Here is a 26,367-nt window from a genome sequence, read left to right as displayed (position 1 = left end):
AAACTGGAACAAGAAAGGTAAAAGGGCCACGATGCCCCCTGCAGCCTAGATGTGCTGTGGTTAACATGACCCATGGATAGCTCACATTTCCTCTCAGTGATTGGTAGACATTTGTGAGCCATCACACTGGGCAGTCATGATAGATTTAAACACACAGTATTATCTAGGGAGTGAGGAGCACAGAGTTAAGCCTCCAAGAAAGAGCAATACAGCTTATGTACAAAATAAATAAAGTTTCTCAGTTTCCCCACTGCAAATATTTTATTTGTCAAGTAATGACACATGGGGCTATTCAACTAGACGTTTAAATGCTGCTGCCCTTTCTAGCTGGCACCTAGAATTATTGTACTGATATACAATAGCAGCTACTTGATGCTCCTAAGACTTAGGAAGTAAATGATACCCAGTCCAATCAGTGTGCTTCTGCAGTACTTTCAAGTACAAAATAAGAGTTTGCATGTCAGCGGAGTCAAAGTAATCTGGCCTGACTTAAATGACATATGCACTTTATACAGAGGTGTCTGGATGTTAACCTGGACGTAAAGACAGCTGATGACTAGAAGGGCTAGCAACTTATACAGATATGGTGTTCAGTAGTCACTAAGGCTCAAAGTACCAGACATTTTTGCTTTTTTGTCCCTTTTTGTTTGTGTACATCCACCAACAGAAAAAGAAACACTCATGGGGAAGCAACAGGCTGATATTGAGGACCACTGCATTCAAGGCCAGCCAGCAAGGCAACCTGTAGTGAAAACATGAGATTGGAATAATCACGGCTAACTGGTTCCCAGCAACTGTCATTTCAGCTTAAAAGGATAGTAAATCATTGTCTCGGAGGGATTCAAAGGAAAGAAAAGAAAGAAAGGAAGGAAGGAAGGAAGAACACTGGCCTCTGGACTGAAGTGCAGACCTTTAAAGCAACTTAAAAATTATATTCACCGGGGTTGAGGCAGTGGTTGTCAAACCGCAGGTGCATATTTTTCTTGGATAAACATGGGGGGGGTACCATTCAACTTGTTTCCATTGTTAATGATCACAGGGTTTGTGGGCTGTGAAGTTTTATTTCCCCCAACCAAACTGGAACATCCCAAAAAAAAGTTTAAGAACCAGTGGGTTGAGGTTAGCTGACCGACTTCATTGTTTTTTAAACTGCTTTTGGGGTCAGTACTTATTATTGTGAAGCAGCACGCAATCATTTTTAGAGCATTTCACTGAATCTGAGCAGAAAGTACAGCTCCAGACAATTCTGCCACTACAACCATCAATAAACACCAGTCACCAAGTTCCACTGGCAGCTTTAATCCCTCCAGCATCACACTGCCTCTACCATGTTTCACAGATGATGGGATATGCATGGGATAATGAGCCCTTGCCTTCCTTCTCCATACGCTTCTCTTCTTCCCATCACTGCTGTAGCTTCAGTGTCACCCATACAAGTCTTCCCATTTATCTATCAATATGAAACAAAGGTATTTGCTAAATGCACCTCTGTTCCTTTGAGTCTAAAGTTAAACGTCCTTCAGTTCATTAATAATATCTTTCTCTCTAAAGCACGATTCATTTATGATTTTTCATGGTCATGCAGAAAATGACAAACCTCTCTTCCACTGCTTGACGGAAAGAGAAATCATTCAAACTCTGTTTTTGCATACTCAGAATATGTTTTGTGTAAGAGTTTGCAAAAAATTTTCATGTCTTTATAGGGAATTGTCTTTATTCGCCCGAGACCAAGGATGGCTGGGCCTATTAGATACAGTCTGACACTGTGGATGCTATCCCCAATGTGGAGCTATTTTTGCCTTTCGCATACAGATGCATTAGTGCACAAATTCCTCAGGGTGCTTACCAAGGAAGGAAATATTTCCATTAGAACCAAGGAGCCATGAACGAGAACAAAGAACATGAAAGCATCTGCGAGATCAGACAGAAATACCAAATTAATCAAGCCGCCAAAGATGCAAATTTTAAAGCAGCAAACACTCCTTTTATTCTTAAAGATAAAGCAGGACTCTTGTTGTATATTGAGTGACTGTAGTATAGCCAATAGTAGTCACATTTATTAAAAAAAAAAACTGCTGCTTTTAAGCAAGTCACTGCTGCAAATACTTCTGCAAATAATACTACTACTGCAAAAACTCACGTCATTGTAGGGTTTGCTAATAACAATGACATAGTCCTGACCAAACTTGCTTTGTTTCTCTAAGTCTGATGCTCAAAAATGCTTGAACAGTGACAAATCCTTCAGTTTTGTTTTCTTTTTTTTCCTTCTTTTTTTGTGGTATTTGTCTGTCTACAGAAGCCTTAAGAAATTTGACCAATGTAAAACGGAGCCCAGAAAATACTGTTACTAACAGTTTGTGCAACATGTGGTTTCTTCATGACGGCGGTCGGCAACATTTAGTCTGGTGTTGCTAAATGTAGAGCATATGACATGCTGTCTTACTTCAGTATTAGACTTTTCAGCAAACCAATCATCAGTAAATTGTTGGAATTAATCTGTTTTTTTTTTTTAAATTATTTTATTTTAAACCTATTTTCTCAAAGAATGACGTCTATTCTTAACTGCTGTGTAGTGCTGAATAATCATGCTTCCTTTCTCTGTAATTTAAAGGCCCTCTGTCTTTTTGAAGATGTTCAAAAAGGTCAGTAATGAATAGTTAAACCTATAATTCAGGGCTCTTTTTGTTCAGCCATCAAAATTCACTCAGTAGAGGCATTCATAGTCAGAAGATTCTATAGTTCAGTGCCTGCAGAGATCAGCAGAGACGCAGTTAAAGCCATTTATGAATTTTTTACTGAGCTACCAAAATTGACTCTAAGGAATAATTATATATCCATTTTTCTTTTCAACCCCAGATCCACTTTGTGAGTCATGTATGCCGTTTAAATTACATCAAGACGGTGTAAGTGATTTTCTAAAGTTGTGTAGGATTAGGGTTTTGGGTTGTGACCAGTGTAATGTATTTTCAGTATCATCTTAAAGACACTTAAATGTCTTGCATGAACAACTCAGGCTGTTTCACAGAAACACTGTGCACTGTGGAAGAAGAATAAAGACCAGATTTGATGACAAAACAGGAAATATGATCTCAGCTCCACAACCACAGAACTGCAGAGTCTAAACACGGCATGAATTATTCAATTACCCATGAACAGATGAGCCACAAATTAAAGAAGAAAAAAAAAAAAAACTTAATGGAGAAACACTAGAAATGAACATGCTACGATACAGAGTAGAGGTGTTCACTGAAAAGCTTGACAAGAATGAAAAGTCATAAAAATATTCCTAATAGTGTCCCCGTTTTACTTTTAATGTCAAAAACCTTCTCCACTATGTATTGTGTACATACACTAAGCATGTTTAGAGCTTTTGCATTCATAACATTAAACTTAACTGTCCTTTTACCAAAAAACAAAAAAAGACACCATAAAATTTTAGGGTGTGCGTGCACAGACAGTGAAAACAGAGTCACAGTTTTGCAGAAAGCTATGGTAAAAAGAGCTGAAGAGCTGAAGTGGAAGCATTGTACAATTAATTGCACAGATTGAACAAGTTCAATATTCAATGAGAGAAGCATCCGTTCCAGCAGAGTACATAATTACATGCACCCAGTGATTTATGAGCATGAGGGCTCTCATTAATATGCACACAGGGCAAATATCTTGTGTTCCCTCATATCCACAGAAACCAAACCAGCCCACACTAATCAAAAGCACGCACGCATACACACACACTGAATGAACTAAGCCCCTGCATCCAGCAGGATATCTGGGTCCACATTAGTTTGCGATTTTTTTCCTGCTTCAATTTGTGTGGATATGTGTTAACTACATCTAAGGTACGCTACACCCCACCTCCGGTAATATGATCCAAATACATCTATAACTTCTGAGGGAACCTGCTAAACAATAAACAAACAATGTCAATAACATCACCTTCCTGGTGGGGAGCCAACCTGTTTATATTATGTTCAACTACCAAACCACTTTCATAATCCATGAAGACCTTGATGTACGCACTCGTAAGTCAGAAGTTATGAGACTGAGGACTGTTATGGTAAGGTTAAAAAAAATATAAATTAAAAATCCAATTAAGTACCATCACTGCTACTAGTTGCTATAGAGTGACCAATGACTCACGGTCAAGAAACCATTAAAAATGTATTAATTTCCAGCATTTCAGGCAAATGTTTGGGTTTTACAAGCATACCATCCATCTGTACAACAGTTAATGCTTCCACAGGTTTACCTACAGAAACCTTACTTTTACCTCCTCTATGCATGGTGTTGGCCAAACCTCCTCTCTCTATCATGTAGGTTAGAGCTGAATAGAACATGTCAGTTGGGTTTTCATTTTGAGTTTGGGTGAAAGAGAACAATAATTTAAACACAAGACAAAACATGTGAAAACCTAATCATTGGGATTGAATTAGTGTAATTGCCCAACCCTGCAGGAAGTTGTTAAGATGTTTACAGATAAGAAATGATGATGGGTATTGGTTTGTCCGAGGCCCTTAGTTGCACACAACAGCTCTCCAGTGACCTTCTACTAAATATGAGAAGACCTGACTCGTCACAAAGGCAAATCCTGCTTAAATAAGGTCATGATATCCAAGGAACTCTGAGCAGAGCACTTAAAAGTAAAATTCTGCTGTCACTTCTTAGGATTAATCAATGCGAAAACATTTTGGAACCAAAGTTGGAAATCATCAGCCAAATTCAGTCCTACGTAGGTCAGCCTCTGATATTAGCCAGACACAAAAGACTGTGCACAAATCTTGATGCCAACTGCAACATGCAGGATGGCTGGTTTTATCACAGTGGGCAGTTTTCACAGCAGAATTTTAAAATATCATCTGAATATGATTGATGCTGGAACACAAAGAAACAATGTACTGAGATTACTGCAGTTACACAATCAGTTTCCATTTTAGCATCCCGTGTTTCATTGCCCCAATGAGTGTTTTGTTGTGCCCTTGATGAAGAGTGCTCTGCAGCAAAGGGCAACAGTCCAACGGGAAAGCACAAGAGCAGTATTCAGAGGGAACATACAGGGAGGATTTTGGCATTGGCTATAAAGTTAAAATAGAAATTCACACTATTGAAGGTGATTTTATTAACAACACGCTGCTGACATAGCTATAAAAAGCTGTAACAGTTTAATAATGCGCAGCTGAACTCAAGTGTTTAACCTCTATTTACATTTTGATGAATACCAGTGTGCAGCTACAGCACTTAGTGTCCTCTCTCAAATCCAAAAAAAAAAAAGAACTTAGTGCCTCACAGTATTCTCATGCACACTATGAGGGAATGCACCATGTCCCTGCTTTGATATTAAGGCTTGCATAGTGGTTTATTGTTTGGCTCTAAAACTTTAGAATTTTAGGCCACAGAATCTAAACAGCCAAACCATTAACTAATAACCTGTAAAATAAATAAAGGTTAGGTTTGCCTTTCTTTTGGGATAAAGAAGTTTAATTATGCTGTGGAAATGTTATGAAGCTGATGATGAACAGCCTGAGATGGGGAACTTCAACAATGTATTTTTTTTCAGTAGCAAAGCCCAAGTGAGTTAGGAAGAAAGAAAGAACGTGTCATCACTCCTGCAACACGTTGAAGAACAAGAAACACACATGGCAATGGCAGTGAGCGAAAAACAGTCTCAGCTGTGGTTACACTTGTCAAAATTTGATACAATATTTGTAGTGCAAAAATGCAAAACTGGCCAACACATCTAATCTGAGGAAACAAGGTCAAAGACAAAACATATCTAAAAGCTGAAAAGTAGGAAAACATCTGTCGCTATAGTTTCTCCAAATCTTTGTACATTTCCTCAGATCCATTTAAACAGTTTCAGCCACTTCCCTTCAGGAATTTCCTGACATATCTGAGTCCTCATTAATGCTATGGTTTTGATTCCTTATATTGAGATGATGATTGTTATTCTGTCACTGATAGGTTCAAAAACTGGCAAAAGAGTAACCTGAAAGGCACAGCAGGTATCCACGGTGCTAAACAGGCTGGTTCACTATAGTTGTAGGCTGTGTCGACGCGACATGTAGGTACATTTCTAGGTAGGGTTATACCATAGAGTTTAGAGGGGTTTGCGGTTACAATGCAGCAACGACAGATTTCTCACTGAAGCATAACACCCCAAAAGATGTTGAACCCATGCATGATGATGACGACTTTTAGTGAGACATCAAATAGATATCACACTTATTTCATGGTGCTGGTTAACATTTTAACTTTGCATTTTTACAAGCATTAGTAATTTATAGTTTCACCACCAACCCCCGATGGTGAAGGCCCACCCCTATTTTCACACCTTGGCTGTTAATGATGAAACATTAATAGTAGGTCAAGGGCTACCTCCACCTTTCGTTTTTAGAAAAAAAAGAAGCCTCTTTGATGAGAAGTGAAATGTCTTTACAAACTTAAAGAAGCCAATTGCATTTCTTTTTCAACCACTTGAGATGAGCATTTTTTTTTTACTATTATTTTTTTACACCAACTGAAATGAAATTTCTTGCTAGCATGCCATTTATGTTAAACACACACATTACACAACATGCATGTCTGAAACCTTAGTATGTGATCATGCTGCTTAATATTATAGCATTCAAATACTTTAGCAGTGATATCAACATTAGAGACATTGCAGAGAGCAACCAAAACAGCTGGTGCGGTTTGCAAGAAGTAAATATGTAACAAAATATTTCAACTGAGACTTGTGGACTAATTTTTTATCATAAAATTTATAGCTAATTACTTCAAAATTAGTAAAGTCCCAAAAGAAAGGTACTGTTGGGTACTTAAATCCATGTTTAGGTACCAGTTCAGAAATGAAAACTACCCAACACAAGTCAGCATGGCTCATTAGACGCAACTGTGACAAACACATGAGCAAAATTTAAAACAAAAACAAATCAAATTTAATGGACTTCAAAACATTAAAAAAAACCATTTGATTATTAATCATTTATCTATTATTTGTGGTAGGCTGGGGGTACATCGTCAGTAAGACGATGTAATTCATTTTTAAGGCCAACATACAGGAAAAAGACCAAAATTTAAACCTTACTCTTGTCCAGTGGTCCAGACCGAACATATGAGCGGGGCAGTTCTGTGCCCCAGGCAGCATGTGTGACAGGCCCACTATAAGGACACATCGCCATTGTCAACATGGAACAATCATCATGATGGTAGAAACACTGGGAGTCCTAACCTATTCATAGACACAACAAATATATTTACATCAACTCCTTAAGAACCCTTTACACCAGGGGTGTCAAACTCAATTCCACAGGGGGCCAAAACTCAAGGCACACTTTAGGTCGCGGGCCAAACAAGATAAACATTTTTTGAACACACTTAAACAATGTTTTATAAACATAAATCTGAATAAAAGCAGACAGGAATATTATTCCAGAAAACAATAAACTTAATAAAATAAACTTTAACTTTAAATATTTTGCTCTACATAAAACTATATCCTGTCAAAATTATGCAAGTTAGAAATATGAACATGCTGCCAAAAACCCCAGGAAAAATAAATGAAAGCATACACAAGGTTCGAGCCGCATGTAGACGGAGCTGGGGCATTGCTTCAGGCATGGAACTAATAAACTGTGGGCCATTCAGTGTCGTACTTTGCCTTGAGTGTCCCATTAGAATGCAGCTCCAATAAGTGATTTACCAGTTTACCAGCAATGTAACCTGCTGGTAAACTGTTTACCAGCAATGTCTGTAAACATATATTCAGTCTCCCACCGGTGCTGAAAGGCTCTGTTATCAGAATCAACTTTTCTCTTTGCCGTTGTGAGGGACTAGCTTCGCAATAACAGAAGTTTGACTTGATTGACGCGGGAATGTTCCCAGGTAGCCTAGTGTTCGGCAAGGAGGCTGCAGCGCTGCATTATGAGATCTGTTGTTTGTGTGTTATTAGCACCTCATATCGCCGGGCCATGCATAACAGTAATAAAAAAAATCTATATAAAATGATCTTGCGGGCCGGATATAAATGTACGCCGGGCCGGATATGGCCCGCGGGTCTTGAGTTTGACACATGTGCTTTACACTAATACTTGGCCTTTTGATGCCCATCAACACTTCACAGAAATAAAGCTTAGCGGAAAGACACCAAAACAAACTGAGGCGAGGCATGCAGGTCAGGTGACCTTTGAAGTGACAGATTAGTCCTCAAGTTCTATCCCGAGACCCTAGATGTGCAATTACCTTGGCAATGCTCCAGAAGCCCATTTGAACCTAGACAGTTTTTTTTTGTTGTTGTTGTTGTTTTAAAACATACAAATTAATATTTTTCCCCAGCAGTCCATGTCTTACAGCTTAACATTTGATGATAAAGTTATCTTTTAGTTAAATAAAGAAGACAAAAAATCTTCTTAGGATTAAGACTTGTGTGGTAAAATTACCAATTGATAACACAAACCGAACTGATGTAACCTTTAGGCCCCTGAAGCTCTCTGCCAATCCAGCTAGAGAATGTTCTGTACTCCATGTAACCTGGGACGCTCCACCAAAAAGACATCTCCCTTATACGAGTAGTAATAATAATTTCTACTCATGCATATTTCATTTTACATGGGATGCTCTCTGTGGGTTGAGACTGCTTTAAAAAAAAAAAAAAATCCTCCTTTCATGACAGGTTTTGAAAGAATTTCAGTCTAAGAATTGTTCAGAGAACCAGCTAATAATTCACAGTGGGAGGAGACAGTAAAAGCTTTCGAGTCTGCACATCTGCAGGTGCTCATTTATAATGAGCCCAGCATTAACTTTTACTGCTTAGGACTGCATTCCTGCCCATTATACAAGTACACAGTCTTTACAATGAAGATAAAAACAAAGGGAACGACATAAGAAGGCCTTCTTTTCAATACACTAAAATATATTACTTAGAGTTTCATTTGCTTGAACATGTGCAGAATGTGAAATATGTGGGGAGGGGAAAACAAAAAACAAAGACCAAAGAACAGAAGTGAGAGTTAACTAAAGTCTGTTTATGCATGACAGGAGTGATGCCAGGTAGGTCACACTGCTGTTGCTGAACTGGTTGGATAGGATAGTACTGTGGTGAAAGTACAACGCGATTTAAGAACAAGCCACCACATTTGTTTAGACTGCACATTAACATAATGTGGGCATAAATATGACAGCCACAAGGCAGCTGAAGGAATCTCAGGAATAGTTTTAACTTAAACTACAAAACACAAACATGAGTAATGCAGAAAAATTTATCCTCACACTATTAATGTATTTTCTGCAAGTACATAAGGAGGGCTGAAATTTGGTGCATTTTTATTCAAAGCATTTTTGATTCCTCAGAACTTCATAAATCCAGCAGGTGAGGTTGAGGGTGAGGTAGGAAATTTTCACAGGACAGACATGTAAAAACAACTAAGTACAGCCTTACTATTTCCATAGGAATTGGGAGGGCAAGTCAGATGCTCCTTTACATTTGATCAATAGATCATCATTAAGTGTGACCACCTTTATGAACACAGAAGTTTTGGCGGTTTGCTGGTCCGGAGCATTCAGATGTGTGCCTTAACACCCAAGAGCTACATCTCAAACTCTTACTTGCCCTTGTTAAAAGTTAATTTTCATGACAGGAAAATTTGGAAAAAAGACTGACAAAGTATGGCTTGTTTGGAAAGGTTGGCATGATTTGTTATCACATGTGTATGCATGCAGGTATGAGAGTGTTTATGTGTGCCCCTGCTGATAGACTTTATCTGCATCTCACTATTTGTGTGTGTGTGTGTTTGGGGGGGGGGGGGGGGTACTGCAGACGGATAGTAGCTACTTGTTAAATACATTTTACAGACCGTGCCTGAAAGAACTCAATAATAAACACAATAAACAAACCAAAAAGCCTCTTCTCTTAACAAACAAAAACAAAACAAAACCCAGAACTACAGTTTAGGGTTTGCAGAATTGCATCTGAACAAACAACAAAACATCTGGAACGATGGCCTTCCCACAGATGAGATCAAAGTGGATATGTCACAGGACCACATTTGATGGAAACCAAGCACAGCATATCAGCACAAATACCTCATACCAACTGTCAGCATGGAGGTAGAAGGGTGATGATTTGGCCTGTTTTTCCAGCTACAGGACCTGATCACCTTGCAGTCACTGAGTTGACCATGAACTCCCCTGTGTACCAAACTATTCTACTATAAGGAGTAGGACATCTGTTGATCTGTTTGAGAACTAAAACTTGGCTGAAACTGGCTCAAGTAACAGAAGCCTGGTCCCAAGCCCAGCAGCAAATCTACAAAAGAATGGCCGAATCATTTTCCGTATATCTAAGTTATTGCTGCTAAAGGATGTTCCACAAGCAACTGAATCATGAGGTAATTGGTTTTTGACAGGACTGAATAGAGTACAGTGAGAACTTATTCACAACTGTATACATTTATTTAAACTGCAGTACAAGTCAGCGTTCATCATTCTTCATTTAGAAGCAAAGTAGAACTGTGGTTTGTTAAAATATGAACCATTTTGTTCTTTTTCAAATAATAAGTACTTTGTTAGATTTCACTTTGCGGTTTGCTAGAAGGGTGGATTTGCGTGTACTGTGATCAAAGAGAAAGAGGGAAAAAGCAACATGCCTCAGAGTCAAAGGAATGGATAATAGTGCAAATGTAGCCACCAGGGTTAGCTTTATTCATTATATACTAATGATTTTCACTCAGTGTGCTGTATTAAGGAAAATGACCTTGGGAAAGTCACATGATAAGTTAGTTGATGTGAAGTTTCCCCTTTAAGTAATTAAGGTGCAAACAAAATCTCTAATAAACAAGTACATTATAGTGGCATAAGTGATCACACACTAAAGTGTAATCAAGTATTATATTAATAGGGCAAGCAATCAGAACAGCACAGGAAGCTGAATGCTCTGTCACCAGAAGAATGCTAGTAAGTAACAGCTGAGGCTAACGGTCTGTTTACAAAATGTATGCAGATAAATCAGCCATCATTCAGTTATTTGAGATCGTGCTGAGCTAGACTGTGAACATTGGCTGCTGAATTCTGTTTGTATTTGTATTTATGAATGCAACTTTTATTGGTCGTTGACATTAGGTCCAAACCAGTAAAATAAACTATCCATTTAACAAGTTCTGTTTATCAGTTTATTACAAGTACATTAAATACTAAAACCAGTGCCCAATGTTGATTTAAAATTGAGACAAGAACTAAAACTACTATGGCAGAAAGCCAGAACTCCTCTGTCCACAAATGAGAGGTTTGGTTCTATTTTAATCTTTACACTGCTGCACAGTTTCCAGCCTGTCACAGAGAAAGTGCAGTCTTGCTACCTCTTCACGACCTCTGGGTTATTCTGAAATTTGAGCATGTACTACAGCTGGTGAGAAAGCTGAATGTCAGATGATCTGGCCGAAAGACGTTAGGGCTGTGCAAAGAGAAAGGGTGAACAAAACAGGCAACGTATTCTCTTTTCTGCCTCAGCTACTAAATTACAACACATCTTGGTCTTCCTTCATGTCACTGTAAAGGGCCCCAGTTACAGTTGCTTTTAAGACAATGAGAAGCTAACACAATATGCTAGAGTGTGTGATGTTTTCAGGAGGGGAGGTGTGCACTACTGGTTCTGACTAGTGGAAATGTTCTGTGTGGTTTCGAGGGAGCTCCCTGGATAGAGTATGCAGGAGGAAGCACGTTCACAACCAGTGAATGCAGAATCTGCACAGTCTTTGCACATCAACTCAAACCACAATCATAGATTTTTCAGTGGGGAACTAGTAGGTTTAAACCTACCCAATGTCTGATAGGCCTGCATAAGACATCTGCATTCTCACGAATGCAGTGTATAACTTTTCACAAGCCTTTTAAGTACCTTTTTTAAAAAATAAAACTTGCCTTTGATTACTATACACAGTCATGTAAAAAGAACTAAGTACTGGAGAGCTCTGAGCTCTTGTTCGGACAGAAAAAAAGGTTTTCCTTGCACTAAACTATAAACAGTTTAGTAAAAGCGAAGAGAAAAAAGCTTTTAATTTATTGTATTATGATATAAATCTAAACGGTGTGTCATGTGGTACAGTATCAACACAACTTGCTCCATTTTACTGAGTGAACTTTGAGTACAGTCTTGTGTTTCTTAGTGTAGTCCTTGCTGTTACCATCAGTAGCTCCTCTGAAGTCCAAGTGTCCTTGACACTTGACTACAAATTGAGTGTGATACAAAAGGAGCTATATGTACAGAGTATATAAAAGCTGGACGTATGTGCATCTGAATGGGTGAAAGTGGTTTGCACTGCAAAGCGCTATCAGTGGTTGATAAAACCAGTAAGGCGCTACATAAATGCATTTGTGTTCTATGATGAAAGATTGGTAAAGCGATTAGACCGAGCGGACACAAAAGATGAGGAAACAAACTGCATCTGCCAGAAGAATCAATGTGAGATAATGTGCCTCGCCTTTAGAACAAGTAGCTTTAACTACAGAGGGTAAACAATCTTCCCTGACTCACCAATTATTTTACACACACACACACACACACACACACACACACACACACACACACACACACAGTGTACCAGCATGAACTAGCATGATAAGTGAAATCCACAACTAGTAGCCAACGACTGAGCTAATCTTATACTTACAAGGATGAAAGCATACAAAGATGCATTTTTATAAATTCATTCATTTTCTACTTCATGTCCATTGAGTTTCTACAGTGGATTTTCTTATGTGCTCAGTTTAGTTTCTATTGGATGCTTGTTTTTATTTTAATAATACAGACTTGTTTGGGGGGGAGGGGGTGTTCTGATTGCAGATAACAAAACAAGCATAACACTTAAGACTCTCAGTCTCATTCACAGTAAATATAAGCACCAATACCTTTTTGTTTGATGCACTGATAAATATGTCAGAACATTTTTTTCCCCTTTTAGTTTCCGTATTGGGTCTGCAGCTTTCACTTTAGTTTTACTTCTCTTTTTTCCCCAAGATATACATTTCTTTTTCAATATATGGTTTCCATATATGGTTATAATATGGTTTCCAATATTTTATTTTTATTTTATTTATAATAGAGAAGGGTATTTGTCTGGGGGAAAATTCGGGAAGTTCAGATCAAATATTACAATAAAATACTTTTTAACTTCGTCATATGTTGAAACCCACTTCTCGGAAAATAATTTAACCAAAGCCTTCTGATGCTGGTTGTGTTGACAAATTTGACCAACACTTACATTTCCTGTATCATTTTTAAGTTAGATTAACTAAAAACATACATAACTAACTTAACTCACTAAAGTAAGTTGAAATTCTTTTTTTTTTTTTTGTTGTGGTTAAAGTTAATAGCTTTGATACAGACTCATAAATTACACGTTTAACACCCATTCCATGTTATCGATGCATGGTGTTTAGCACAATATTGCACATCACAAGTTGAAATAAAAAAAATAAAACAATGAAATCCTAACCAACCAGAGACAACAATTATAGCAACAACTGACACCTCAGTCAAACACAAAGATTTGTCCTTTGTTTCCTAGGAAATTATTTATCGATTTGTTATCCGCTGGCAGACATGATGGAAACTGCCTGTGTGGGACAACTGTCAATCGATGGGGGTTAACAGAGTCCACTCCCCCCCCTGTTTGATTTAACATTTACATGAACGTGCAATCCAACATCTTAATATTTGCTGATGTTTACAAAAAAAAAAAAAAGGTTTGGGAAAACGTCTGAGATTGTTGATGCTACAGGAGGTTCTACAAGATTTTATCCTACACATTTATTCACTGAACTGAATTGTGAGGTGGATAAAGATCAAACCACATTTTATCAATACTGAACAAAGAAATATCGGTCATTGCAAAGACCTCACCCATCCACTTCTACCAACTATTTGGGTCCAAGTTGTGGGTGCAGCAATCTGAGCACGGACACCCAGACCTCGCTCTCCCCAACCACCACCTCCAGGGACACGGAACTATTCCTAAGCCAGCTGAGAGATTCTACCTGGGTCTGTCCCAAGATCTCCTCCCAGTGGGCCATGAACTAAACACCTCATCTATGATCCATCCTGGTCAGATGCCCGTACCATCTCAACAGACTCCTTTGACTGTGGAGGAGTAGCTGATCTCTACTATTACTCTGGCCCGCTAACAAATGACCAAGCTCCTCGCCTTATCTATAAGAGCCCAGACATCCTTCAGAGGAAGCTCATTTTCTGCGCTAGTATCCTAAGCAATCTAAAGAAAAGGAAAACATATGGACCCAACCTTATAATAAACTAAGGGTCAATTACAGCACAGAACATCTAATACTTAAAAGCTACTATAATTTAGTGCATGCTTTAAAAAAAAAAAAAAAAGGAAAAAAAAGTCTGGGTACAGCCCATTTGCCTCAATTACACACATTTTCCTCACTTAAACAAAGTTTAGCATCTTATGATGGGTTCGCCAAAGTGAAGTTTTCACACACTGTAATTACAAATTCAAAGCTCATGCAAAGATACAGCACTGTGTCACAAAAGTCTATCAGCTGAGATTCTTCCATAAAATGTTGATTTTCATGACAACAATCAGACAAGGACAAGCTTACTGCTGCTGTTGTCTTCCATTTCTGAAATGTTTTTTAAAGACATTTAAAAATAATAAAAACAAAACAGGAGGGCGCTGGGAAAATCTGAAAATATGTCACTGCAACTTGTTGCCAGCTATCAGCTGCACTCTTCCTCCTTCTGTTTGCTCTTCTGAACAAACAGTTCTCAGAGATCCTCCAAGCAACTGTACTCTCATAAATAAAGCTAGGCAAAACTTTGCTTCCCATTTGGTGTGAACACACCTTTAGTCACTTCCATTAAAGATACAAAACAAGACAAAAGGAAACAATTAGGCCTGTGCAATGTGAGGCAAATCTGCAATATGGGATAACAGTTGTTCAGTACTGCAATAATAAACCGATGAACTGATCAGCTATACAATTCCTATAACTTTTAGCTTTAAAAAGGTCTTTTGCAATTTGTTTATTGTGCAAAATACAATTTAGAGAAGATTAGACTAATGAATATTTTCACAGATAAAAAGTCTGTCTCCTTCTGCTGGTTTTTTGTGATGCCAGCACATATGGGTGAGCTGCAAATTTGATTTTAGAGCCATGTATGAGGATTTCTGGTTTTACATTTTAACCAAACATGCACTGTGGAAAAAGCTCATTTCCGGGGCTGATAAATGAAACAATAGAAAAACTATACATTCATCTTCTTTTAAAATAATACGTCAGACATAGACAGTGAGAAACAGATGCACAGCGCAAAAGATTTTTCTATGTAGGAACAAGCCATGGACCACTGTGACTATGCCACATTTAGGTAAAGTCAGTCAGATCTAGTTAGGAACCAAGGCTCAGCTGAAAATTTCACTCCAAGGACAGAAATATCAACCTAAATGTAGCAGCATGTATTTGGAAAGTAAAACATTTCCCTGGCTTGCTCTCAAGGCTTCTGGCTGCCATGGCAACAATGTTGGTCTGTGAATGACTCATCTTTTCAGTGTCTATCACACAACAGGAGCTGTAAGCACTCCAGCCTCTCCACTGCAGGAGGGAAGAAGCATCTTTGCAGGCTACTATCTTTTAGCACCTGATAAAGCTGGCTGCAAAAATTTCCATTCTTAGAGTTACTCCAGAAACCAGAAATAGTGCAGATAAAACCATTGTGACTCATTAAAAGTAGGTGCAGTCTGTGCAAAATGATGTAGGGATTTCTAGTTTGTGCCAATTAAAAACATTTTTTTTTCCTGCATGTTAACACTGTACTTGTGATTTTTGGCTTTCAGGCAACTGAATAAACCGACACTCTTATGTAATTAAAGCTAGTTTGAGGTTGACTTACAAAAATTATAATTTTATAAACACCTCAATGTACAGTATACTGACAGCTCTTCTAGTGTACTGAGCCTATATGTAACCACAACACAGACTCTGTTCTGTAAATGAATCATGACTCACACAACTGAGTGCTACCAGGCAACAGATGGCTAATCAATAAGTGTAAACATGCTAGAAAAATAGCGGTTACTCTTGCAAACTTCCCCAAGTTGTAAGTATGAGCAGAAATGGGAGTGTTTGGGTGATATGATGCCTTAATATGCACAAGGAGTACTTAAAGTGCTCAGAAGATTGGTGAAGAAAAATTACAGTTCAGTGGGGTTTTTTTCCCCCCCATCTGTCTCATTTACTCATCACTGTTCTTATTTTTGAATATAGCTAACCAGGCACACCTTCCTTTTCCCCCATTTATCTACTGGCTGCTGGTCATCCTCAATGCTACAGTCTCTAATATTGTCTTCTTGGACTGCAGCTGGAGCTACTACTCCTTGATCTGAAATTGAAATTTGCTGCAAGGACAAGGATCACTCACAAAGGATGTGGATGACTTTAAAATATATAAAAAGTATTTAAAAAAAAACCAAACAAAAAAAACAAAGTAAAAATTTATGCAAATATTTTGTCCTAAAAATATATTTTCCTGTTTTTCCTGGTTCTGACTGACAAACTGAAGGACAAGCATGCTCCGTGGCAAACTGGCAGTAAGCATACCCTGGATAATCTTCCTTTCTGACACTTAATGTTTTATTCAGTCTCACCCAAACAGAGTCCATGAACTCAGTGGAGAGTGGGCCATTTTCCTATAAACTTTGGAACTTAGGACCTAAAATCCTTTTTTAAGACCACAGGTTATTGCCCTGTCATGCTCATCAAAAAGAGGGGAGCTTTGAGGCACAGTGTTGGTTTCACATTTTTGATCTGGAGGCTATGCCCATCTTCTAGAATGTCTATGTGAGTGGTGTTTGTGCAGCTTGTTATAACACGATGTCACAAAAGTAGTCAAATATATTTCCTAGAAAAAAATCTAACTATACTCTTGTTTGAAGTGCTAGAACCTGCAGCCAGTAGAGAACTGATTCATGTGCTGCCATGCCGAGCTCACAGAGGGCAGGACCACCACCTGTCTAAAAGCCCCTGGAGAGACAAGCAAATATAATGCTCCATAATACCTGTGACAACATACTTGGAAATTAAAATGTTTGCATGCATTACTTAGACTCCTTCTACCTACTTTCAACAACACATACACACACATGCAGAGATGCCCCAAAGAGAAATACTGTAATTGGTTAGTCGTAGAGTCAGATGGTGCTGCACTGACAGAGTATATACACAATATTAGCGAAACGGCTGATGGTTTTAAATACAATTATTGACAAGCTGTTAACATAAGCGTTAAATATACTGGCATTGTATTTCACTAGTTCAATAATCCCTGATTTCTGTAGCAATATGATTTTATTAAGATCCTGCATCATTTGTGTATGAATGTAATTCCATCTAAATGTCTTTGCCTTGTTTCGCTTAGCTGTTACATTTATCAGCTTATTTTTGTACTCTTTTATACTGACCCACTAACATAAAAAAGGTAACTTCATACTTTGAGTACATCGTGTTCTTAAGTCCTTCCCAATAAATAATTGAAACACTAACGCTCATTAGAAAGGAAAAGTGTGCTTGTAGAAACTGTTTCTACTCATTTTCCTACAAAATATGAATAGAAATAAGATTTTGGGGGAGGTAATACAGGGCACAATCACCCAAATGAGCAGGTCAAACATCTGCAAATCCATTATGGAAAGGGAAAAAAGAAGAATAATTAAAAAAAAGATTTTCTCATCTATCTGCCAGCAGTTGCCACCAACATGAGGCACAAATCACCCTCCAGCTTTCAGTGGAAGAACGCTGGATAATTTGCCTGTCACTTCCACCCTTGTCAAACCAGCATCTGTCATGTTGTTTCAAGTCAGTTTGTGCACATTGTTGTGGTGCAGTGCTCAAATTTGGAGGAAAAAAAATTCACACCAAATGTTTCAAATCCTTCCCAAAGTCCCCCATCTTTTTTCATCTGCTTTCCAGATGCACCATAACAATAAAATATTTTTTCAAAATCTACAAAGCCTTTTTTGCTGTTGTACAACTGTAGTAACCATTAATACCAACACATTGTATGGCCAGCATTTAAGAAGTTGCATCATGCAAAGTTTCAAGTACTTGATCAGGCAAGTCTGCTCCTTCCTGTAGTATCGACACAACTGATCATTTGCTATGACTTGCTGAAGTTATAAATGAAAGAAATTTAACAATAAAATCCTGGCTTTATATAGGTCACACAATTTCGTGCACAAAGTAAATGTACACATTGTTATGGATGAAACTTACTCTGCAACCAAGTGTGTGTATGTTAGTAGGATTTCTTTTACCTGCAGGTTAAAGGTAACCAACAAGTATCTTGTAAGGTCATTTTAAGGTTGAGCCATTATTGGACATAAAGCACTAAATCAGGAATAGACAGACATACACAGATGTGTGTGTACAAATCTTTTGCAGTATTCTACATTTGTATTGACTGTACCCAGATAGCAAAGTGACTCCGGATCAGATCTGCCCCAGAGTTCTTCTTTGCCATGTGTGGGCTGTGAGTCCACTGTTCACCTCAGCTGTCAATGCTAGGTGAGAAGTGTCCATGTTCATCTTGTTTACTTTGGAGGAGGCTGTAACATCAATAAGTCGCAACAAGTGTCTGCAACAATACTGGTAATAAATAAGCATGTTTATGTTTTGTGTTAGTTCAGAAATTCTTGAGGTGAAAAAGAAGAGGATCACATTATTCAGAGACGGTCGTGTTTCTATCATATATGCAGATTAGATGCACAGTGATTTTAATCACATATATGATTCCAATCTGTAAATCCGGTGAGTGCATCTTGACCAGCTAAAACTGTTTTAACTAGAAAACAACATGATACTATACAGGACAACTCGCCGGGTTGTTGATATATGGGTTTACCAAAAGCTTTTGACACAGAAGAAATCATGGATAAAAGCTCAGCTTACCAGGTTACCAGTGCTTGCTTCTGTTACCCTGTGTCACAGATATTACATTGGTGCATTGGCACTGATATATGCTGACTTCAGATTGTGAGAGTTGAAGTTGATATAAAATTGATTTGCTTGCAATTTGTAAATGTAAATGTATTTTTAGTTGCAAGAATTTCATGTCTACTCCTTGTATATAAAGTTATGAAGGCTAAAGGAGACTTTTTAATCAGACCTACGCATTTTGAGGGCCTGTAGCTTCCATATTATAAAAGGTAAAACTTTGGTATATTTAATGAAGCCTTAAATTTACCATACAATATAAATAAACACCTAATTCTGAAGGGGTCAGGTGAGAACACTTGCTAAAAAAACAACATTGCAAAGTCTACACAAGTATAGTGATACAACTGGCAGGCATATAACATAACAAACACAACCAGGCCTCCACCCCACATGCCCGTCTCCACCTAAAGCACGCAGACAACAGACTCGAGGAGGTTTTATACCAGCCTCCCGTGTTTCAACCAAGCAGTGTCACATTTCGCTTGATGATCACATTTTGCTGTCTTGCATTATCTCCTGCGCAGTCAGAGGCTGTGCTTACTGGCTGTCACTGACATGAGAATGAGACAAGTACAAAACAAACGTCATAGCATGTAACAGGTGGTTCTTGTTTTCTCTGGTCCTTTCAGCCTTGTGAAGCATCACAGGAGACAAACTGCAGCACTGAGCTTTAAATATCGAGATTGGTTCAGTAAAGTATGGGAGTGTGTATGGGACTCCCTGCCTCATCCTTATTTGTTAAGTATTGAAGCAATTCTGCCTCTAGCAAAAGAGTTTTATTACAGTATATTTGGACTAGAAATCCCTTTACAATAGCTCACTATGTAAACTTCTCAGTGTGAAAAGAAAAAAAGATTACAGTGTCTTTCTTCAGCTTTCACAAAGTTGTCTTCTCTATTAACAGCCTGTGCCATTATCAACATACAGGAGTCAACAGAAGCAAACATTTTATGGCTTAGCGGTGTCAAAGCTGTCCAAAAACTATGCTCCAATATTAATTTTAAAACATGCATAATAAAACCACTCAAATATGCGTTTCCCCTCATCAGGTCTAATCACAGGGGAGCTTTTAGATACAAGCTGCAACCATTAAGCTCACATATACAGTATAATTAGTTTCTGTTAACTGTTATTTACACACAAAACAGCCTGGAAGAGTTGGTGCCATCAGACAACTGTTATGGCTCACTAACATTTACCTTTACTTGTTCAGCCAATATCCACCCACTTACGTCCACTCATTAAGCTACACTAAATCATTCACTTGTCTCCTTGCACTGATAGCTGTGTGTGTCTGAAGCAGAGCTGCACCTAGCCCTATGCCACATAGAGATTGAAAATGTGACGTCATTGAGGGGTAAAACCGCAAAGGATTGTGGGAACCCAAGGCAAGAGGTACTAGCGCACGCAGGCTTTCAATTGAAATAAGTTACACAGCGATAAAAAGAAACAAAAAATGCCAAGAACCTGTTGTATTATTAACTGCACAAGCCGGGCGAACGACAGCCGCATGAAGTCGACGGGAAATGCGTTTGGTTTTTATCGGATTCATCAGATTTTTGTCTCAGTGATTGCCCAGTACGATTACAGCATACAATATTATTATCACTGCTACATTTCTGTAATGCATACCATATATTCTTTGCACTACTAATTAATTACCGTGAGCTAAAAGGTCCTATTTATAAACGGTTCACGAATGTGTATTTATGAAGACGATTTGTGAGACAGGTAAACTTACCGTTGTGCGTACGATGGTCTTGTGCTCAACACGGTGCATTTCTAGGTCCTGTACCCATCCGTCCGTGAACTGCACCTGGGCCTGTTGCAGTGACCTGAAGTTACTAAAAACGTCATGAGTGTATGCACTCACCCAAGAACCATGTAATTATAAATCTGAGCGTGGTTAAAGTTGGGCAGCACGCTGATGTCTTTTGTCCAGTCTGTGTGCTCGTAAGGGTCTAACCCTTTCACTCCTTTGATTTTTTCCAAGTACCTTTTCTTTGCCTTTTCCTCGAGTCTGTCTTTGTAACGGACCGGCATTGTTCTCCTTCGTTTTGTACATTATTTTTTGAGAGAAAAAGAAAAGCAAGACGGTATTGGAACGTGAGAAAAAACGTTTATGGTGCTGCAAATGCTTGCATTTGATGCGGTAATTTAAATGTCCTGCCTTCACCTCCCGGCATGCAATGCGCGAAAGTCACGTGGTCTGTCAATCTCTATAGCTGGTCTGACTTTGACAAACACAATATTGCTGACAGATAAGTTGGGTCTTACAACTTTTCAGGTGTTTATCCAGATTCCCTTTCTGTGTCCTTTGGGTGACAGAGTCACTGGTTGTGGGGGGAGTTGATTTTTAATTTTCTGAAGTAAATTTCAACTTATTGATTTCATAATCAAAACTAAAATATTTACTAACAACCACACCGTCTGTAGTGCCAAACTGCTGTCACTTTTTTGTTGGGTTGCACAGATATATTAACTCATTATCCGTATGGGCCAGGAACATCCTTGCTTACCAATTGGTATATCAAATAAGATGGTATTTACCTTAAAAATCCTTGGGAAATATTCATGCTCTCTCTATAAATGGCACAGACACAATTCAAAACTTACCACAGACTACACTTCTCTCCAACCAGATTACATAAATTATTCAAAAGCACTTCACCGCTGTGTGTGAAATGTCCAATTGAGCAACGAAATCCATCTCATCAGTTTGTGCAGTCTAACAGATTACAGATTTTTTGGGGGTCACATATTTGAGTTACTTATCAAGGCTTTTAACAGAGTGCTTCCTTTTGCCCCTCTTACAGCATTGTTTGGGGTGGTTGACTCGAATAGTGTGAAGTGTCGTTATGAAGCTCAGGCTTTATAGACAATGTTAGCAAGAAAAATTGTGCTACAATCTTAAAAGTCTGAGATACATCCAACTTTCCAGTTTGGGTGGCTGAAGGAATTAGAAAATGTGCGACACCCATGTCAAACAAAGCAGGTCTCCTTTAGAAAGTCTGGCTACCGGTCATCAGCTTGATTGAAAAATTGAATCTTTATCGTTTTTATAAATTATCATACTGTACTATGAACCCCTGCAACACAAAGTAATAATGTTAATTTAGTCTGTTAGTAAGCTTCCGGTATTATTCTTTTTAATATTTTTAAGAATTTGAAAACTTATAAACAGATATTTTAAATAATTATATTTGTTTATTAAATGGGCAGAGATAACAGGGAAAAAACATAAAATTCTGTTAAGTCAGGCAAGACAAACGCTTACCCATCAAAGGCCCATTCTGAACCAGCTGCCTACAAGCTTGAAAATGCAATGCATGAAGGTAACTGGACTTCTTTAGGTTTGTGAGGACAAAAGGGTTATTGACCCACTATTGATCATGTGAGTCAACATGACGCTCAGAATCACCTCCAAAGGGGACAGTCCCCCACTAGGGGTTAATTACCCAGGACTCTCCACCAGTTATTTTAGAACTGAAGAAGCTTCTTGGATGAAAGCCGAAACCTCTTCACAAACCTAAAGAAGTCCAGATGCCTTCTTTTTCAAACCCTCAAGACTATCATGGTCTGGTTGACTGAGGCCCTACACAGACAGTGCTTGCCAAAAAATAAAATAAAATGGTAGAGTGATGAAGAGCTGTACTGGCTGGACTTAAAAAAAAAAAAAAAAAGGCAGCTATTTTTTTGTGTGTACAAGACAAGGACTAAACACTAAAACATGACAAATCAAAACTTATATCAAAGCCAAATTCAATTTTACAATCAGTGCATCAGGTGTGGAGACACTGATCCTTCAAAACACCTTGACGCAAATACATAAATCCTTCTTAGCCACTCGGACAACATGGCTCTGGAGATGTGCATTTGTCATTACACAACATCCAGCAAGCACAAAAACAAAACAAAACAATGGATCAAGAGATGTTAATACAACTATTGACAAAACTCTCCAAGAATACAAAACCAATTTAACACACTTTGGCACAGAGCCTTTTCAAACACCCTGTGGTCAACTCTTACAAGCTGCTTGCAAGTGTTAATAGATGTGCTTCATTTTTTTGGCAGGTTTCTGCATACAGACCAGCTTTAAAATGTGCAATGCATTTCTGGCTGCATGCACAGTGTACCTGCAGTGGATCCGACAGTGTACACACACACACACACACACACACACACACACAGCGGTCATGACAGGCAGACTATTTTAAGCGGCGGACCCCTTCATCCTCTTACCTTTGAGCTGCGGCAGCGGGGAGAGCTCGACCGGAGCGGTGTGAGTGCGATACTGAGAGGAGCCCTGGGATTTTCTCTGCTTCTGTGCCTTCCTCATGGACTTCCTCGTAAACCCATCCACTTTCTCTGATGCGGAGATGGCCGACATTTTGATGCATAAAATTAAAAAAAAAAAAAAAAAAAAACTACCTTGACACTTTTTTGCACTGTATCTCCTAGGTCATACGAAAAGCTTCCTTCCCCTTTTCACATCAGAAGGCTTGTGTTATTTTTGTATGATCCAACATGGTCGGTCGGTACGGAGGTTAAGCTGTGCCCAAAGACTGCATCATTATCTTGCTCTATGAAATACAGAGGAGGGGGGACAGTCTTCAAAATATGAAAAAAGCCGAATTTAGTCACACGACACCGCCCGCACTACACAGCACGGAGCGACCAACACGACAAGAATAAGCTCCTAAATTTCTGACATTTTTTACTGCTGCATTGTGATCGAAAAACGTCTACCTGTTGCAAAACATAAGAGATGCATTGCCGGATTGAAGCTGTCTACAGTAGACCTAAGCTGACAGTTAGCTAGCCTGCTAAAATTAGCTGACGGTTACAACAATTTGCACCGCTGCTGAGGGGGGAAAAAGTTACGAAAGAAAGTTGCCCCGTTAATTTTTTGCAGCTCTTCGTTAAAACACAAATTCCGCGTCTCCGAGCACTGGTTTAATCCTAGACAGAATTCTGCTGAGTGTGTTTTTGAGAGAAAAAAACTATCCGCGATCGATGAAGTTAAATTTCGCTCGTCGACTCATTTAGCGCTTGAAAGTTAGCCTCATCCACCTAAGAGAAATTTCACCCTTCGTCACACTTCCGAGTGAATCGCGTGAGACTGTTTCGCTAGCACGACCTCGATAAAGACCGAGTATTGTCAAAAACAGCAAATTACTGGATGTCGAGCTGAGGCAGGCAGCCGTAAACACTCCCAGTGCAGCCGCTCCGTCACTGTGTGTCTGTGAGCTTGACTGCGGAGCGCTGACAGGGGTACGTCACTGATTGACGCTGCTAACAGCCAATCAGAGGCGAAAATTTCAAAAAACTGGAACTTTTTAAACCAATCAAGCCGCGCAGAAAGCGGGACTTGAACATGTGACATGTGAAAACAAATAGGTGATGCTGTACAGGCAGTGGTGTTGAACAAAAACTGAGACACGTCTCGTAGCAATACATTGAAACTAATAATAAGATAATATAATAACAGTTCAATTTGTCACCGCGTGTTTCTTTGCGCTTTTTAAAGAATTATCCCACTTATAGTTTCAGTTTTTAAGCCACAGATTGTTTTAGGATAAAAAAAAAAAAAGAGATCCTGAGATATTGCATTTGGAAAAACTCCGATAACAAATAATTGAAGAAGTCACTTGGATGACTGACGAAACGTTTCTCCCACCGAAAACTTATTAAAAGATTTAAGTGTATATTTGAGCCTGTATGTACACTCATAACCCCGGAGAGAAAATCAAACTTGTGCACCCTGTTCTTGTTTTTTAAAGTCATTAAAGATGTGTGCTGTCCAGTCATTCTACCCTGGAAAACTGTGTTACTTAGGAATTCACACCACTCTTTGGCCCTGCCTGTATCACGCCCTAACCCGATGCATTACTCATTACATGCTGTGTGTGTTTATAAAATACAGGTATAAACCCTAAAATAAGGGCCTTTCCACAGGAAATTAGGTTTCTATTTTAGTACATTTACTTTGTCTGTAATAGAGACAAGAAAGTTTTATTTTTATCACTACACTTACATCAAAAAGTAACATAGAAGAAATCTAGAAGAATGTATTCTAAATATCCCAAATTATTAAAAAGAATGCCATAGATCTAAGTCCTGAAACCTTTGGCCTAATTCTAAATATGGATTGTATAAAGATGTTAATAATTAACATCCTCAATGTTAATTATTGTCATTTATCTTTTTTTTTTTTTTTTTATCTATTTAGATTAATCTTGTAGTAGATTTTACCATTTTCTTCCCCCCTATGGATACAACCTTATTCCTCTTCAAATTCCAAATTTACAAATGTAAATCTATTAACTTGAAAATGTATTTGCTATTATAATGGAAATGGAACAGTAAGTGTTAACAAGTTTTTCATTAGAAAAAAAAAGGATCCAAAACATTGTTTTAAAAAAAAATTTTAACAGGAGTCTAGGGACTCCCTCACTGTTTCCACAGGAATTAAGAGGGTAAGTAGTGGTCAAGTGCTACCAATCAATTGCACTTCATAAACTAATAATCAGCAAGTGTGAGCATCTCAATAAAAGCAGAGGTTTGGGCAGTTTGCTGGTTTGAAACATTTAGAAATGCCAACATCTTCCCAGGAGTGGACGTCCCAGCAAAGTCACCCCAAGGTCAGACTCTGCAATGCTCAGCAAAACTACAAATCACCTATAGCTACATCTCAGGTCTCAGTAAGCATGCTAAATGTTAAAGTTCATGGCAGTGCAATTAGTGCTACCATACCAGGAGAAAACATAGTAGCAGAGCTTAGGGTTACAAAATTACATCTGAACAAACTTCAAGCCTTTTGGAAAATGTCTTCTGGATGGACAAGACCAAAGTGGAGAGGTTTGTCCATAATGCACAGCATCATGTTTTGAGAGAAGCAAACACCATATCAGGACAAACATCTCCTACCAACTATCAGTGACGATTCTGGAATGGGGGGGTGATTTGGGCTTATTTTGCAACCACAGGACCTGGGCACCTTGAAGTCATCGGATCAACCAGAAACTCCTTTGTAAACCAAAGTATTATAGAGTCGAGTGTGAAGCCAGCTGTCTGACAGCTAAAGTTTTGCCAAAATTGTGATATGTAACAGGAGCACAGCACCATAACTACAGCAATGGCTGGAAAAAAAAAATGAATCAAGGTGTTGCAATGGCCCAGTCAAAGTCTAGACCTCAATATGACTGAAATGCTGTGCATAAACTTTGCCCACAAACCTCGATGAACTGAAGTGACACAGTTAAGAAGAGCGTGCAAAAATTCCTCTAAAGTGATCTGAGAGACTGAAATTTATTTAACTACCATCAAATACCAGTATACCATCTTTTTAAAGTTTAATAA

At 38.5% G+C, this 26,367-nt stretch overlaps 1 protein-coding gene across 1 annotated transcript in view; it reads right to left on the bottom strand.

Annotated features, from left to right (window-relative positions):
• The window catches only part of ppp2r5a (protein phosphatase 2, regulatory subunit B', alpha isoform), a 57,203-nt gene extending 32,951 nt beyond the window's left edge, over nucleotides 1-24,252 (bottom strand). Inside the window, exon 1 of the mRNA XM_031744750.2 lies at nucleotides 23,248-24,252. Coding sequence (XP_031600610.2) covers nucleotides 23,248-23,395 — 148 coding nt within the window. The 5' untranslated portion in view covers nucleotides 23,396-24,252. The remainder of the gene's footprint in view (nucleotides 1-23,247) is intronic.
• Between the last annotated feature and the right edge of the window lie 2,115 nt (nucleotides 24,253-26,367).

Source organism: Oreochromis aureus, linkage group 15 (genome assembly GCF_013358895.1).
Source record: "Oreochromis aureus strain Israel breed Guangdong linkage group 15, ZZ_aureus, whole genome shotgun sequence".
In the NCBI taxonomy this organism is placed as follows: Eukaryota; Metazoa; Chordata; class Actinopteri; order Cichliformes; family Cichlidae; genus Oreochromis; species Oreochromis aureus.
This window is presented reverse-complemented; position numbering and strand designations above follow the sequence as displayed.